The sequence below is a fragment of a genome, unplaced genomic scaffold, assembly GCF_019419815.1.
Source record: "Pyrus x bretschneideri cultivar Hongxiangsu unplaced genomic scaffold, Pyrus_bretschneideri_v1 Contig2, whole genome shotgun sequence".
NCBI classification, from domain to species: Eukaryota; Viridiplantae; Streptophyta; class Magnoliopsida; order Rosales; family Rosaceae; genus Pyrus; species Pyrus x bretschneideri.
Window position 1 is genome coordinate 10060342 of NW_025999501.1, and position 16040 is coordinate 10076381.

General features: G+C 38.3%; 2 protein-coding genes across 5 annotated transcripts; one reads left to right on the top strand and one right to left on the bottom strand.

Moving 5' to 3' along the window:
* The first annotated feature begins 137 nt into the window (after positions 1-137).
* On the top strand, positions 138-5678 carry LOC103961213 (B3 domain-containing transcription repressor VAL2). Of its 3 annotated transcripts, none has more exons than XM_009373747.3 (13): positions 138-525; positions 681-808; positions 1375-1456; positions 1568-1669; positions 1981-2633; positions 2763-2859; positions 2988-3162; positions 3435-3511; positions 3612-4010; positions 4151-4200; positions 4295-4408; positions 4490-4557; positions 4743-5678. In XM_009373747.3, exons 2-13 carry the CDS (start codon positions 696-698, stop codon positions 5501-5503), a joined length of 2691 nt encoding a protein of 896 aa, XP_009372022.2. In that variant the 5' UTR covers positions 138-525; positions 681-695; the 3' UTR covers positions 5504-5678. The 3 variants fall into 3 exon arrangements, with proteins under 3 accessions (XP_009372022.2, XP_009372023.2, XP_009372020.2); XM_009373748.3 differs by having other exon boundaries at positions 139-525; positions 3696-4010; XM_009373745.3 differs by having other exon boundaries at positions 140-525; positions 3588-4010.
* Positions 5679-5845: 167 nt separating this feature from the next.
* On the bottom strand, positions 5846-9725 carry LOC125467824 (probable serine/threonine-protein kinase PBL1). Of its 2 annotated transcripts, none has more exons than XM_048583496.1 (5): positions 9493-9725; positions 7968-8662; positions 7237-7494; positions 6867-6986; positions 5846-6711 (listed from the first exon to the last, which is right to left on the bottom strand). In XM_048583496.1, the coding sequence occupies exons 2-5, from the start codon at positions 8616-8618 to the stop codon at positions 6082-6084; spliced, it is 1659 nt and encodes a 552-aa protein (XP_048439453.1). In that variant the 5' UTR covers positions 8619-8662; positions 9493-9725; the 3' UTR covers positions 5846-6081. The 2 variants fall into 2 exon arrangements, with proteins under 2 accessions (XP_048439453.1, XP_048439454.1); XM_048583497.1 differs by having other exon boundaries at positions 7968-8737.
* Positions 9726-16040: the final 6315 nt, after the last annotated feature.

Sequence of the window (16040 nt, forward strand, 5' to 3'; positions counted from 1 at the left end):
AACATGATAATTATGTGGTGGTGGTAATTATGATCGCGGTGGTGACGATGATAGGTGGTTTGGATGAATAAATTTCCATAGTTACAAATCTAAATAAGAAGATTGATGCATGTAGATTCATGAATTTCAACTTTTGTTGAAATTCTAAACTTATTTTCCACGTCCAAACACAGTGAAAGTGAAAAAGCAGAGAAGGTGGGCGAGTTGGCCGAGTCTTGAAGCATAATCATCATCGTGCATGCATTTTGTACATTTTTCATTTCAATTTTCAACTCTGCATGCACACGCTCCCCTTCTCCCTATCCAACAACCGCCGATCCATCTCTCAGCTCGCCGGAATCCAATTTCAACTCCAAGTCTTCGACCATTCCGCCGCTTCCTTCACGGCAAAATCGCCGATCCAACACCAATCCCCCCGCCGCCGAAAAACCAGAGTTGTAGCAGACTCGCCCCCGCCGCCTTCCACTCCTATCTGCTCAAATGAAGCAGTTCTGATTCTGTTCAGCTGAAAGCTGCAAGCTTGAGGTTGATTTCTTCTGCGTTGTGCTTCTCTGTTCGTAGCTTTGCTGTTTGATTGGTCAATTTTCGGTTTTTTGCTTTCTCCGAAATCGTGAGGATTAGATTTGGGGATTTTTTTGGATTAGTTTCTGAGTGGATTGAAATTTGTTGAAAATTTACAGAATTTAAGTGCGGAAATGGAGCGGCGGACTTGCATGAACGCTGCCTGCGGGACCTCGACGTCGATCGAGTGGAAGAGAGGTTGGGCTTTGCGATCTGGCGGATTCGCCAATCTCTGTCTCAAGTGCTGGTAATTAGTTCATTAGATTTTGCTTAAATTATTCAACTTTATGAAATTTTACACCTCTGGATTTGGATTTTTTATTTATTTTTTAATTCATGTACTTATTGGATTTTTATTTTTTACGGCTACATGATAAATTGTAGCTGTTGTTTGGATTTTTATTTTTATTTTTCCACGATTTTGCTGGTTTATTTTGGCATTTTATTTGTTATTTGTTGTATCTCTTACATCCGTATTTATTCAAACTACATGAATAATACAATTTAACCCGTAATATTCGATTTGATGTAATAATAAACGTTGATAATTAAAATCTAAGATACATTTAATTCTTCAGTACCACTGAATTATGTAAAGCTATGGTAACACCTATTCCGACGGAGAGAATGTAGAATACTATTGCATTTTAGAAGCTATGATAACATGTATTCTAAATGCTTTCGCGTGGATCATTTATGGTTGTTTGTTTCTAACTTTCTTGCTGCTATCATTCTGTATATAAATTTGACATAGCAATATGACATGAGAGATTTATGACTGGTATTGTGATATGAAATTGGCGTCGACACTAGGTCTGCATATGAGCAATCAATTTATTGTGATGTTTTCCACTCAAATGAATCCGGTTGGAGGGAGTGCGGAGTATGTGGCATGGTGAGCGTATACCCAACAAAGAAATAACTTCGTGTTTGGTTTCTTGACTTCTTCCTCTTACTTTGGCTCTTCCATTCAACCATTTGCACTCAATAAATTTGTTTACTGCAGCGTCTACATTGCGGATGCATTGCTTCCACGTTACTTCTTGATCTTCTTGACGGTGGTGGTGTGAAGTGCATAAAATGTGCAAAAGATTCGGGACCTCACCCTGTAAGATCAATTTCTATAATCATGTCAACCTTAACATACAGTTATGGTGGTAAATTTTGTGATATTTATAGTGATCCTTGGGGTGTGACAGTCCTAGCCTCAAAAAGGATTCGTATGTCTTTCTTGGTATGGAAGACAAAGTGTCCATGGTCTGATTTTGGTTAACAACACCAAAGTCTTGTGATGTTCTCCACCGTCACAAAACTTCGGTTATTTCCTGCATTTAGGACTATAGCGGTATCATGCTGCATGCTTAAGTGTACTCATATAGCTTAGTACTCTGTGATGATTTTTGAAATGCATTCACACAGATTTCAAGTGATGAAAAGCCTGATGGTCTTGGCACGCCCAAAATGAGTGAGCTGCAGTCAAATATTACAAACAATCAATTGGATGGACATAGTGTTGAAAAGTTGAAGCTTGTGCAGTTGGGAAATAATAAAGATTGTAATGGACTTATGAACTTGCTTCAACTTCGGAACAACGACACAAAAGGGTTAATGCTCAAATGGAAACATGATGAGGTTCCACCTCCTGGGGGTGAAATTGGAGGCACATGTTTTTCAAATTTCAATCAGGCATCCAATGGATCAGCTGAAGCTTCCACAGCAGAAGCTTTCAAGGCAAACTTGGGGATAAATAATTTATATGAATCACTTCCACGTACGAATTTGAGTATGACCCTCGGTTCACCTTTGGGAAAAGAAAATCCTTTTCCTAGTGCCATTGTTGATGAAGGGGAGCACAGCATGACATCCTCTCCACTCCCACCAGGAGCTAGGTCTCGACATCTTTTTCCAAAGCCTCCCAAATTGGCCCTTTCCACAGGTTTGGAGGAAAATTCTACAATGGTTTCACATGCACGTGTGGCAAGGCCACCTGCCGAAGGACGGGGACGGAATCAGCTACTTCCCCGCTATTGGCCCAGGATTACAGACCAGGAATTACAGCAAATATCTGGAGAGTATCCATATTTCATTTCTTGCTTTATTCATAAGTTAATTACTACCTCATCAAAACTATAAATAAAATAAGGAAATTTTTCATGATTATCCCTCTAACTCAGCCTGTGACTTCCTTAACTTCGATCAAGTTCAAATTCCACAATTGTTCCTTTGTTTGAAAAAATGCTAAGTGCCAGTGATGCTGGTCGAATTGGTCGTTTGGTGCTCCCTAAAGCTTGTGCTGAAGTAAGTTTTCTAGTTTATAATCCCAACATTTCTCTGATGTTTGTGGTCATACCCTTCATCTTTATTGTTTCATTACCATATTTTTCTCTACAAGCTCTTGTTACAGTCAAGTATAAACCACTGTGCAGGCATATTTTCCTCCCATCTCTCAACCGGAGGGCCTTCCTTTAAGGATTCAAGATGTGAAGGGAAAAGAATGGGTGTTTCAGTTCAGATTCTGGCCGAATAACAACAGTAGGATGTATGTTTTGGAGGGTGTGACGCCCTGCATACAGTCCATGCAGTTGCAGGCTGGAGATACTGGTAATTCTCAGTGACTGCATTTGTTTAGTTTATATGTTTTTGCAAGTGCGTGTGTGTGTTTGTAGATTTGGGATTTTATTTTACTCCACTGGAAGGCCTTTTGGGACCTTGGACCTTTGATTATGGTGCATTCTGAAAAAAGAAAAAAAGTTCGTTTGTCGGGCCCTATTGTCTTTCTAAATGATTTTCCAGGGTAATTAGCGAAAACCACTTTTGGTGGAGAAATGTTTTACACTACTTATGCGATATTTTTTTTATTAATTTTTGTACAGTGACTTTCAGTCGTATGGATCCTGAAGGAAAACTAATTATGGGGTTTCGAAAAGCATCAAATACTGTTTCAATGCAGGTAAAAGCCTCTTTCATTTGTCACATTAACAAAATGGATAATATATTATTGATATGCAAGTTATTAAAATAAACAGGATACCCATCTTACTGCCATTCAGAATGGCCCTCACTCAAGTGAAACCTTGTTTTCGGGTGTTTTTGAGAACCTTCCTGTAATAAGTGGTTACCCTGGCCTTCTTCAGTCACTTAAGGGAAGCATAGATCCCCATCTAAATGCACTGTCGAAACACTTGACTACAGCTAGTGGTGATATTAGCTGGAATAAAACCGAGAAGCAGGAAGGGAGGACAACGGAAGGATTGCTGATGCCATCATTAGTTCCTGAGAGGAAAAGAACTAGAAATATAGGGTCCAAGAGTAAGAGGTTGCTCATTGATAGCCAAGATGCTCTAGAGCTGAAGCTTACTTGGGAAGAGGCTCAGGATTTGCTTCGTCCACCTCCAGCTTCCAAGCCAAGCACTGTTGTGATTGAGGATCTGGAGTTCGAAGAATATGAAGTAAGTGCTGTATTTGAGATTTTCCAGGTCACTAGAGAACATACTGTTGATATATGTACGCAGTTATTTCTAATGATAGATGCTACTTTGATGGTCATAGATCGCATGGCTATTAATAACTATAAATTTGTGTTATTTAGGAACCTCCAGTGTTTGGAAAGAGGAGTATTTTCACAGTCCGGTCAACTGGGTAAGAACGTACAAAGAGAAAATTCTCCTCTGTCATTAGACTCGTTACACAATTTGTTCTGTACCAATTCAATTGAAAATTTCTGATTCTTTAGGGAACAAGAGCAATGGGTGCAGTGTGATAGTTGCTCTAAATGGCGAAGATTGCCAGCTGATGCATTACTTTCATCTAAGTGGATATGCGCAGACAATGCTTGGGATCGAAGCAGGTTAGCAATTTTTTCTTTTATTCCACGGGATTTCTTGCAGTAACAGAAGTGCTTAACATGTCTCTAACTTTGTCTCGTCAGGTCTTTGTGCTCTATACCAGATGAATTGAGCCCAAGGGAACTGGAAAATTTTCTCAGAATGTGTAAGGGTATGATGCCATCTTAATTCTCTCTCATAATTTTTAAGGATCATATATCATCCGTTTACTTCTACATTTATGGTCCCGAGTCTCCCAACTCTTGTAGAATTACACTCTTCTTGCGAAAATTAAAAGTTCAAATTTCTCATCAAAATATATCTAGAAAATGTTTGAATTAATGTATTGTTTTACAGAATCCAAGAAAAGGAGAATAGTGGCAGACCCTAGGCCAACCCCGGAGCACGAAGCTTCTGGCCTTGATGCTTTGGCCAATGCTGCAATACTCGGAGACAGTGTGGCCAATCCAGAAGCTGCATCAGTTGCTACAACAACAAAACATCCCAGGCATCGTCCTGGCTGCTCATGCATTGTGTGCATCCAGCCCCCAAGTGGAAAGGGCAAACATAAGCCTACATGCACATGCAATGTGTGCATGACCGTCAAACGCCGTTTTAAAACCATGATGATCAACAAGAAGAAACGCCAATCAGAGCGGGAAGCAGAGATTGCGTACAGAAGCCAGCACACATGGAACCCTAGGGATGAAGCAGAAGTAGACAGCACTTCTAGGCTTGTATCATCACACTTTGATCATTCAGACAACAAGGCCAAGTCTGCAAATGAATCAGAAACCAAGAGCCAAAGCAAACTGGCTGAAACTGGGAAGGGAATACTAGACCTGAATTCCCATCCAGGCCGAGAAGGAGACTTACAAGCAGGGCCAGACCATGTGAGTATGATATCTCTTGTTCAAGTAGCAACTCTTCCTCTTGAGACGTATATGAAACACAATGGTATTACCAGCTTGATATCTGAGCAACAGGAAAGTTCGACATCACATGTTCCCCCACAAGCCGCTAATGAGACTGAGGAACAACTCGATGAGAATCGCTGTCCAGAGCAGGAAAGCGGGGGTGAAGAAAGGCCGGATAAAAGCCAAGATGACCCTCTATGATGAAGTTCCAGGTGTTTTTCTTTTCGAAATTTTTGTCGACTTGTTTCTTGTATAATTACAGACATTTTGTGCTTGTTTTCTTTTGTTTGCTAAATGTTTTTAGCTCAGTGTGAATGTACGTTACATTAAAATTAACTTGTAAATTAATGTGCCAAAAATAAGTCTCAAATTCAAATTCTCGTCTCTATATTTCATATTTTATATCTACACATATTCGACGTACATAAATGCATCCTGAATTCAAATCCTTCCCTTTCAATCTTTCACCTAGTTTAAATTAAAGTAACAATATCGCTTGTATTAAACAAAAACGCATACTTAAACATAAATCGATGAGACGGCTTGAAAAACAGAAACTGAATTGATTGGATTTCGAGTAGTCGAGAGGGAAACTAGATGTTTACTAGTACCAACCAGTGATGCATTATATCTACAAGAGGACATCCTCACTGTTTCGTCGTCTGCAAGACGAGGCGACAGTAAGGTGGAATCACATCTTTTATCTTCTATATATTGTGTCGAATCACGACAAACAACAAATGAAAAAATAAAATGAAAAAAAGGCACATTATAAACAATCAAAATCCCTCAACACTAGCCCTAGGAACAGTCGATGATGATGATTTTTGGCTTTCCTGCCGGTCTAGCCCCTCAAAGGTGAGAGTGGAGGAGCAAGCACGTGGAGGTAGAGCCGTAAGTAGGGCAGGTCGTCTTGTAGGTGAAATGGATGGACGGGTGGCTGATGGTGGTGAAGGAGAGAAACTTAACCGAGGCGCAGGGGTAAGAATTCCATTAAGGCTGGGTGATCTTGACATGTGTTTTCCGGCAAATGCTGGCTCTTGCAATGGAAACCTGCACGAGTGCTTCATGTCTTGTATGATCTTGAGATGCTGAACTACGGTTCTCATGGTAGGCCTTTCTGATGGGTCCTTCTGAAGGCATTTCTGTGCAATGTCTGACACCCTTCTGGCTGCTTGGGATGGGAAGCGACCTTTCAGCTGAGGATCCATGATTAGCGAAAGTCGGCAGTCATCGGCTAAGAAAGGCCGGCTCCACTTAACTAAATTCCTCTCTTCCTTGGGGTGACGGCTGTCTAGATTCCTCCGGCCAGTGAGTAGTTCCAGAAGAACAATTCCGAAACTCCAGACATTGCTTTTTGGAGTAAGCATTCCTCTCTCGAGTGTCTCCACTGATAGATTTGCCACTGCCTGGATAATGATAAGAAGAAAGGTTACTCATTTTAGAGATGTATCAGATCATGTTGAAATTGTAAGTTTGTGTGGGAAATTAGTGCCTACAGACAAGGTTTGAAGACTAATAGGTAATAACTACTCTGAAGTGTAAACAGAATCAACAAACTTACAACGGAACTATTGGAGATCTCTGCCTCGGGAATTTGGCCGACACAACCATATCCTGAAAGCTTTGCACTAAAATCTTTATCAATCTGTATGTTGGCGGTTGAAAATTCATTGTACATTGCCTGCAGATATGTGAGGTAATTCAGTCATCACAGAGATGTAGGGATACATGCGATGACATTATCTTGTACAAGACAGTTACTTAAAACATCTAAACACTACGAACATTTTGACACTAAGGTGAAAGTGTAAAAAGAGTTGCATTTACTAAATTAACGAGCAACTAGCAATATCAGCTACATAATGCATTATACATGCTTCGTTTATTTCAACTGTCTTTGAAAAACAGATTCAAGCAAATGTTCTAATTACCTGGAAAGGCCCTTCTTCATGCAAGAAAGTAAGACCTTGTGCAGCGCATAAAGCAATTTTCATTCTTGTATTCCAGTCTATCGGAGGCTTCTCTGATCTTCCATACAAAAGGCGGTCTAAACTTCCATGAAAGAGCCTCTCATACACCAGCATTTTCTGTTCCGAACCCTCACGTGCATGGAAGCCAAGCAATTTACAGAGGTTTGGATGTTGCAAAGTTGCAAGGGTGTTTATCTCATTTATGAACTCCCTTAAACCCTAAAAAGAAGAAAAAAGAAAGTGGGATTATTTCGCAAACAATCTGAAGTATACGAGCAGAAGCAATTCCTAAACACATGATTGGAACATTGTTCCATAGCACAAGGCATTTAATATGCGCTTGGATATCAAAGAAGATAAATGTGAAAACATGTTTTGAGATGAGGAATGCAGAACTTGGGCCCAAAACAGGTGAGTCCACCGCATCGTGTAAACTGTAAAAACATGAGATGCTACTTATATTCTCAATTACCTCCTATATTATGGCAAACATAATTTATTTCTTGGAACACTTACATACTAATGGGTCCATTTGTAAATCCCTAAATAGATAAAACTCTAAAAATTCACCCACAAGTAGAAGTAATTCTATAAGATTCAATTATCAACCTTCAAAGTTAGTCTAAAATTCAACCAGGGGCCAAAAAACATGAGAAATCTGCATCTAATCAACTGAATATTTTATAAGCTACCTGAGTGGATGGGTGAAGGCGAGTAACAGTAGCTTCAAACTTTTTTGAACTCAATGAATCATCTCCAAAGGAAGCCTTATATATAATAGAAGAAAGGCCTTCAGACATGCATCGGTCTGAAGAAAAGTTGTGGCAAGCTGATGCTATTTCTTCATATAAAAAGTTCCGTAGTGTTCCAGTAGGTATTGTTCCAGTAGGTAGTGCTGCCGTAGGAGGGAGTGGCAATGGTCCAGAAGCATAGAGAGGGCCACTATTAGTCACTGACTTAAAACTTCCCGTAGTTCTCAGTGCAGCGGCAACCTGGGGCGATGGGAGAGGAAGAGGTTGGGGAACCGGTGACAATTGTTCTTTCACTATTCCAGGCCGGTACTTTGAGTCTTCTGGTTCTTCATATTCAGAGAGATCGTCTTGGTCTGCTGCATCAAGGGTCGATGGAGCTGATAATGCTCGTGCTCTATTGCTGATGACTCTATTAACTGGTTGAATAGGTTTCACTCTGTTCCTAAAACTTGGGGGTGCAGACTGTAGCGATCGGGTCTGGATTTGGGGTTCAGGCAATGCAGCTGGTTTTTGCTCCTTCGGGACACGCTTATTATAAATAGTCTGCTCAGACTTCTTCTTTTTGCACTTCAAACCTGTGAAGCACCCCATATTATGTTCAAAACTTTTTTCTGCGTGTAGACGGCCTTAACTTTCTGCGACAGAGAAACAAAGTGGACATGATGTTAGCTTATGTGCACGAAAACGAAACCAACGAACCAATCGAAACTCTACGAAAAGAACATCAAAAAGTTATGTCCAGGAATAATGTTAAACTGGATAATCAGATAACAAATTTGAAACAAAAGAACCCGATTTAATTGACTGATAGATGGAATATGCATCTTCTCCAAAAAATGATAAAAACAACAGTAATTGAGGGCATCCAATTAAACAGTGAGGTTCTGAAACAGATGCATTCTACTGCAGAAATCTGGAAAACGAAGATCATGAGTGGAAATCCAAATCACATCACTTATATACCTAAATCTCCCAAATGCCAACTTGCAAATTACATAATATTCTCCTCCAGTGAACAATTTTTCTACTAAATTTCAAGGAATCAAACTATGAACCCATTAATCGATTCTTGCTCCTTTCAAAAATTAAAAAATTACCCATCAATTAGCATCCATTCAACTTCACAAACATTCCCAGCCCAGATCCATAAAACCCCAAAATTCTATCCCAAAAATTAGACAAAAACCAATAAATCACAATTGGATAATCACCAAGGAGCTGAAACAAAATTACCCATTTGTACAATATAATCCAATCGGCAGCATACCCAAAAAAAAGTGACAGACAAATGAATCCCACAACACGCGCGCCCAGAATTTTCTCGAGAAAATCTCAACCAGGAAGAAAAAAAAGGGACAAAAATTCACCTTTACAAGCTTTCAAAGAGCAAAACAGAACAGTGAAATGAAAATACATAAAGCAATTAAATAATACAATTCAACAGACAAAAAGAAGAAAAAATTACCAGCTTTCATGCAGCTTCAAATGGATTGAGAGAAATGAAAAATTAGAATATATGGGTTATATTTTGGAGGAGAAAGAGCCTGAAACAAGTCAAAGAAAGCAGATTGGGAAAGGCGAGGGAACTGAGAAAGATTTTAGAGAGGGAGAGAAAAGTAGACAAAAGATGATTTGGGAATATTGGAATTGGGAGAGAGAGAGAGAGAGAGAGAGAGAGAGAGAGGAGCCTGAAAAAGGAAGGGAGCCCAATGAGCAGTGGTCAAACCTACCAAAAACCATTATTTAATTAACATTAAAAAGTACCATTATTATTATTATTATCCTAAAACAGCAGAATTTGCTTTCTCCTTTTTCACGATTTTGCCCTTGAAGCAATGAACATAATCTTATGTAGACGAGATTTTTCAGTGTGTCGGGAACATGCTCGATACAACAAGTATAATAATATAATAAGTTGAAACTTTCAAAGAAAATTTTCAATAAATTGTATCACGATACTTGATATATCAGATGTATTTCTTTTACATTGTATAGTTTTTCTTTAAACAGAGATTGGACCTAGAGGATCATTTAGGCTGCCCTTGTGCTTTGAAGTTGGGAAAATGACCATAAACTTTTGTGCTCATATTTGAGTAAATACAAGCCTTGAGGAAAAATGAGTTTTATTTGTATCAATAAACTTGTTTTCTATTGCATGATTGTGTATTGGAGGTGTAAGAAATGCTAACAATAATGAGTCATCATCATCAAAGAGGGATTCTCCACAAATTTTCTGTCACCTCACTATTTAACGTTAATTTCTGTGCAGATATTATGAAATATGATGTTAAAAGCATGAGGCAGCAGAGAGTCTATAAACAGCCCCCTTATCATCTCTCTTATTGTTATAGGTTTTGAACAAATTATTCTTGGCTTTTGAACTCTTCAATAATCACACCAAAGAAATTAATGATTTGTGGTACAATTAAAGCTCAGTTTGTCTTTAGATTCAACTCATGCTCATATCAATGAAGACTTACTACAAATTCTTGACTGATTTTTAATGTTTACGTAGGAATATTAATACAGGGGTTGAAGTTGCTTTTTGCTAATAAAAATCACTTCTGATAATATCCTGACATCGAAACTTAGAAATGTTTTTAGGTCATAGAAGTAGTTTCAGCAAAATCACCTAATACTAAAAAGCATTTGTACTTTAATTAAAATTGCAAAATAAGTCAAATCAAATTAGTTCAATTTAAACGCTTACGACCATAAGTGTTTTTAAACAAAAACAGTTTGAAACGAGCTTACTTCTATGAATAGTAAAATCTCTTAAATTATTGTTTTTCAAGCCTTAGTTGGTCTAATGGCGATGAAAGTGACCGACCATGATTTTCAAAGCATCGCTTAGAAATGCTTGAATTGTATAGGGGTAGTGATATTACATGTTGGTTGTTGTCTCTCACACATTCTAATTAGTTATTGTCGATTAATTTCGTCATTTCATTCAATTCAGCTGTTAAAATTTGAGAGAATAAGTTTAAAATGAATTAGCTATAATAATTTAATTCAAATTCGTTTTTAACGAGAATCAAACTTAAAACATCTCACACTGCTAAACAGTTACATAAGTAGCAATTAAAAAGTGTCTTGCAGCCACAAAATATGAGAGAGAGATAGAGGACCAAAATGGTAAATTCGAAGATTGAGCACGATTTTCAACGAAGAACGCCTCGATTGAAATGACATCCCAGTCAAAGTTTTTGAAATTTTAATTTGTATTTAAAAGGGCATGTGTCCAGTGTGGTCAAAGAAACCTATCGGGATAGGTCTTTGACTCCCGACCTCCCCCGTCCGATGTGCGCGTGCCGGCAGATCGACGGCCGAAATGTGGCCTACAAAACAGAGCACCTGGGTCCCACTGACATCAACTCATTTTCTTGTAGTTTGTCGTTTTAATAAGCAAAGGGGAGTATTTTGTGTTACGCATAGAGGACTAATTCCCTATCATCAACCCCATTCGTGGTCCGTGTGCACCCCCGTTCGGCCGTTTCCCACTTTACACTTGTCTTGGTGATTTCTGTTACAATAACTGAAATTGAAATGATTAGATAAAATGTAATGTAAGGTATCTAAATTGACTTGAATACGATGAATCTTTGAATGGACGGTTTATGATTAGTTGTAACAGATCAGCTCCTGATATTTGAATCTTTATTAAAGAAGGCAGAAATCAAAGAAGAGCGCTAGTTGCTAAGGGTGGGCACGGTTTGGTTTGGTGTGGTTTTGAGTGAAATTGAAATTGAAATTTTTTGCGATTCGGTTCGGTGCGGTTTTGAAATCAAAACCGAAATGAAATCAAACCGTTTGGTTCGGTTTGGTGCAGTTTCAAACGGTTTCGGTTTGGTTTTAAAAAAAAATGTACAATTTGCAATTTAACATATTAATAAGCATTTCTCAATAACAATAGGAAAAAGACATTTGTTATGTAAACAATTAGCATGTTACATGCAATTGTGATGTTAAAACATGTTTGTGCAACAAAAGAGTGTGCCTTACAATGTTTATCATAAAACAAGTTGAATAAATTTGAATTCATTAAACGTAAGCGAAACTTTCTGTAAAATCCCACATTGCCCAGGGGAGTGATCCTTATGTGTATATTCTCATCCCTACCTAGCACGAGACCTTTTGGGAGCTCACTAACTTCGGGTTTCGTAGGAACTCCGAAGTTAAGCGAGAAGGGGGCTAGAGCAATCCCATGATGGGAGTTTCTCGTGAGTTCCCAAAAATAAAACCGTGAGGGAATGGTAAGCCCAAAGCGGACAATATCATGCTACGGTGGTGGAGTGGGGCCGGGATGTGACACTTTCATACTAGAATATGTGATATCATGCTTCAAATGAATGGACTTCATTAGATCATTGTTCGACTCTTGATAACAAGATTAGTCCACCCTTGTACATATATGTGTGTGATGGTATAAAATAACAAAGGTCCTTCAAGTTAATGAACGAAAGAAAGTGATGAATGATGGTATTCTAGTGTGGTTAAGTCCATACTAAGTGTATAGATTCTAACAAACAACCATTTAAAACATGAAATCTAATATGGACATTTAATTAAATATTTATTAATATTTGCGGTGCGGTTCGGTTTTGGTGCGATTTTCAAAAGCCAAAACCGAAACTAAACCGTTTTCTATGTTGCGGTTCGGTTTCAAAGCCGAAACCGTTTCAAAACCGCAAAACCAAACTGTTCGGTGCGATTCGATTTGGTTCGTGTTTCAGTTTCAATTTTCGGTTCTAAGGGCCCACCCTACTAGTTGCTGTTTTTTCTTTCTTTCTAAATTCGCTTCATTCTCTAAGTAATACATATGCGAAAAGAAATTAACACATTGCAACAAGATACATAGGTACAATATGGAGAGATTAAATCTTCTGCATCCAAAACGATACAATCTCCTCTCTGTGCCCCTAATTAATATCTGACACATGTTAACTTTCTGACAACAAAGTTAAGAAAAGTTAAATTTATAAACACATGTCAAAGATTGAGGTCATAGAAAGACCACATTCATTTTGAATGCGGAAAATTTGATCTCCAAAATGAAGGATTAGTAGAATTTTATTGACCAAAGCGAAAAGTAAACCCAAAAACTTTCTCTTGCACGTGTAGTGATGAAATTCATGAGAGCTGTTGAAAAGTTCTTTTGTGATTTGGAAGCTGAATCTAGGTTTGTTTTCGAATGGCACAAGCTTAACTCAAAATCCAATGTGGGCTTGGACTAAAAGAAAGATCCAATGTGGGCTGATTTAAGTGAGTCCAATGATTACTCACATGGGCCTATTAAGATAGCTCATTTACTTAAGGTTCAGTCTTATTGACTTGAAAGTATGCATGCCTCCAACAACGTCACCCTAAGCAAATGGCGTGTTTATTAATCGTAATCCAAATTGAAATAAAATGTTAGATTTCAATTATAGAGTATTTATGTGTTTACCAAATATTTTAGAGTATTTATGTGTTTACCAAATATTTAGAATAAGAAAGAAGATGGAGCCCAAACGAATTTAAAAACCCAACTTCTCATTTTAGAGAAATTGGACTAATGGTATTTTAATCATGGGAGATGTCGAGAGTTAGGAGAGTGATATTTAGCCATTATGCTCCCACTTTTGTTTCAAGATTACCTTTTGTTTTAGGACAATGTGTTAAGTCAGTTGATTAGAATAGAGTGTTTGTCTTCTTACACTCTTCGTATTAGAACAGTGTGTTAAGTCAGTTAATTATGCTCTCGAGATACAAGATACCAAATCACATCTCACTAATAAACACCAAGATCTAAGCACTCAAAACTAATTCAAATTAAACCCCAAAATCCTCATAACATCTTGTTATACAACAAGTGAATCAAATTAAGAACTTCGACCATCCATAAGTGGCATAGTTCCAAGCCACTGGAAGCAGCAAGACGATGACCAAACTACACACAGTTACTCCTTTTCTAGGTCTGCTGGTAATTGATTCAAGTAGAAATGCGACAGCTCTAGTCAACAAAAAAATTTAATTTAAAACTTGAACAAAAATATTGGATCTTTATATACCACAGCAACACTGTTTTTACTGTTTCCTGCAATAATAGTTTGAGATTTGACATACGTTCAAAAGTAACTCATAAACATGCAAAATAATAAATAATAAATAATGTGTATGTACGTGTCAAACTGTGATACACATATACCTCATAAGCAAACTGTTTCAGTCGATTTAGAGAGGATTCAGCTTCTGGGTACCGAGGTTTCCTAGCGTGCCAAATGCGTAGTTTGTTGATGATTTTAAGGAATCTGGTCCTGGATTTCAGGGGTTGTTTCCGCTGCTGCGGATGCCACCTAGATACTAACGCTGTTGATTCTGAATTCTGTTTTGTTCTTTGATGAACTGTGGATTCTGAATTCACTCTCAGGAAAAAATTGCGAAGCTTGAGGGAAATCGAGAGACGTTGGAGCTTCCAAGCGGGCACGATTTGTGTCGATTTGAATTTGAAATCGAAGTTCTTGGCTTTGGCTTGAACGTTGATTTTGAATTCTTGCTGCTCCTCCGCTTGCATGATGATGAAATACGAGCGGCGCTGAAGAAGTGGATCTACTCGGCGACATCTTGTGGATTTTACTAGCCGTTGTCCCATCATTTGAATTCTTCAAAAAGCCACTATTTTAGAGGAAGAAGTTATTTTGGTTTGGGCCAAGTGTTGTGGGTTTCATAAACCAGGGCCTTGAGAACGCGCTAGGGTTTGTCTTGTCCACTTCTGTTATTGGTTAACAAGTGTTACGTTTTGGAACACAATTTGAAATTCACTTGGGACGAGAAAATTTTCGTTGATAATGATGAAATGATGATCACAACTCCAAAAGGCTATTTTTAGTTATCCGAAATCACTAAGGAAACCCTAAGAATTCATTGTTTCTCCTAAAACTTTGTTTAACAACAAACAAATTGTAGACAGTATGTGACAATCTATCCCGAATTAATATATATTTTATCCTCAAATGTGTGGAAATGACGATTATACCCTCGAGTTGTAGTGACGTGGATGTATGTATATGGTTTTAAATTATTTTTCCGTTGACATAATTAAATCATACTCGATGTCACGAGAGTGTTGATGCGATTTAGGGCCGAGTTGGGCTCGTAACGAAAATGTTACGAATAAACGATTGTGTAATTGGGCTAAGGAAATGGACCAATCACCACACCTCCTACTTTCTTGGAATTTTATGTTTGTTTTGGGGTCAATTGTTAGCCCTAAACATGCAGCCCAATTAGGGCTTAAGATCCCTTTAATCTATGCCAAATCCAGACCACATTAGGTGGTTCTAACTCGTAAGTGACCTGCGATTATTCGCACAGCCTTCACGTGATCGTAGCACTTGAGCGTACTTATTTGCACCCAGCCCTGTCGTATAGACCATAATAGGTGGTTCTGACTCGTGTGCAGACATATCTGATGAGATATAGGTTCAGCCGTACAAGTCACGTTAGGTGACTCCGGTTGGCGTATCATTTTACATTGATTTATTTCACCTGGCTTACTTATTTCCATATTGGGACACTTGACATGGCATATATTTGATTTTCACTACTCTCGAGCGTGATTTTTATACACGTATGTATTTTTATTTTTTGGGAAACTATACGAGTTTTACGGTGAGGGGTTATTACTTTTGGAAAGAGAAATGGTTTTGAAAAGCTTTGTTTCTGCCCACTCACGTTTTCTGTTTGCGCCCCTCCAGGTTCTAGATAGAAGTGTGTGTTGGTGGCTCACGAGGACTCTACGGCGGTTCTGACAGACATCCATCAAAGTATGGTTTTCTTTTATACCATGTATAATTAGTATTTAGCCTGTTGGACTGCACCTTGGTACCTACGCTCTGATTATGTGTATCTACACTCTAATACTTCTTCCCGCACTTCTTTACTTGTCTTGTGTGCATTGGTTAATTGGTTTTCGATTTCTCACATCTTCATATCATTGTCACTTCCGCACTGCACACATAGTTACGTCACCCA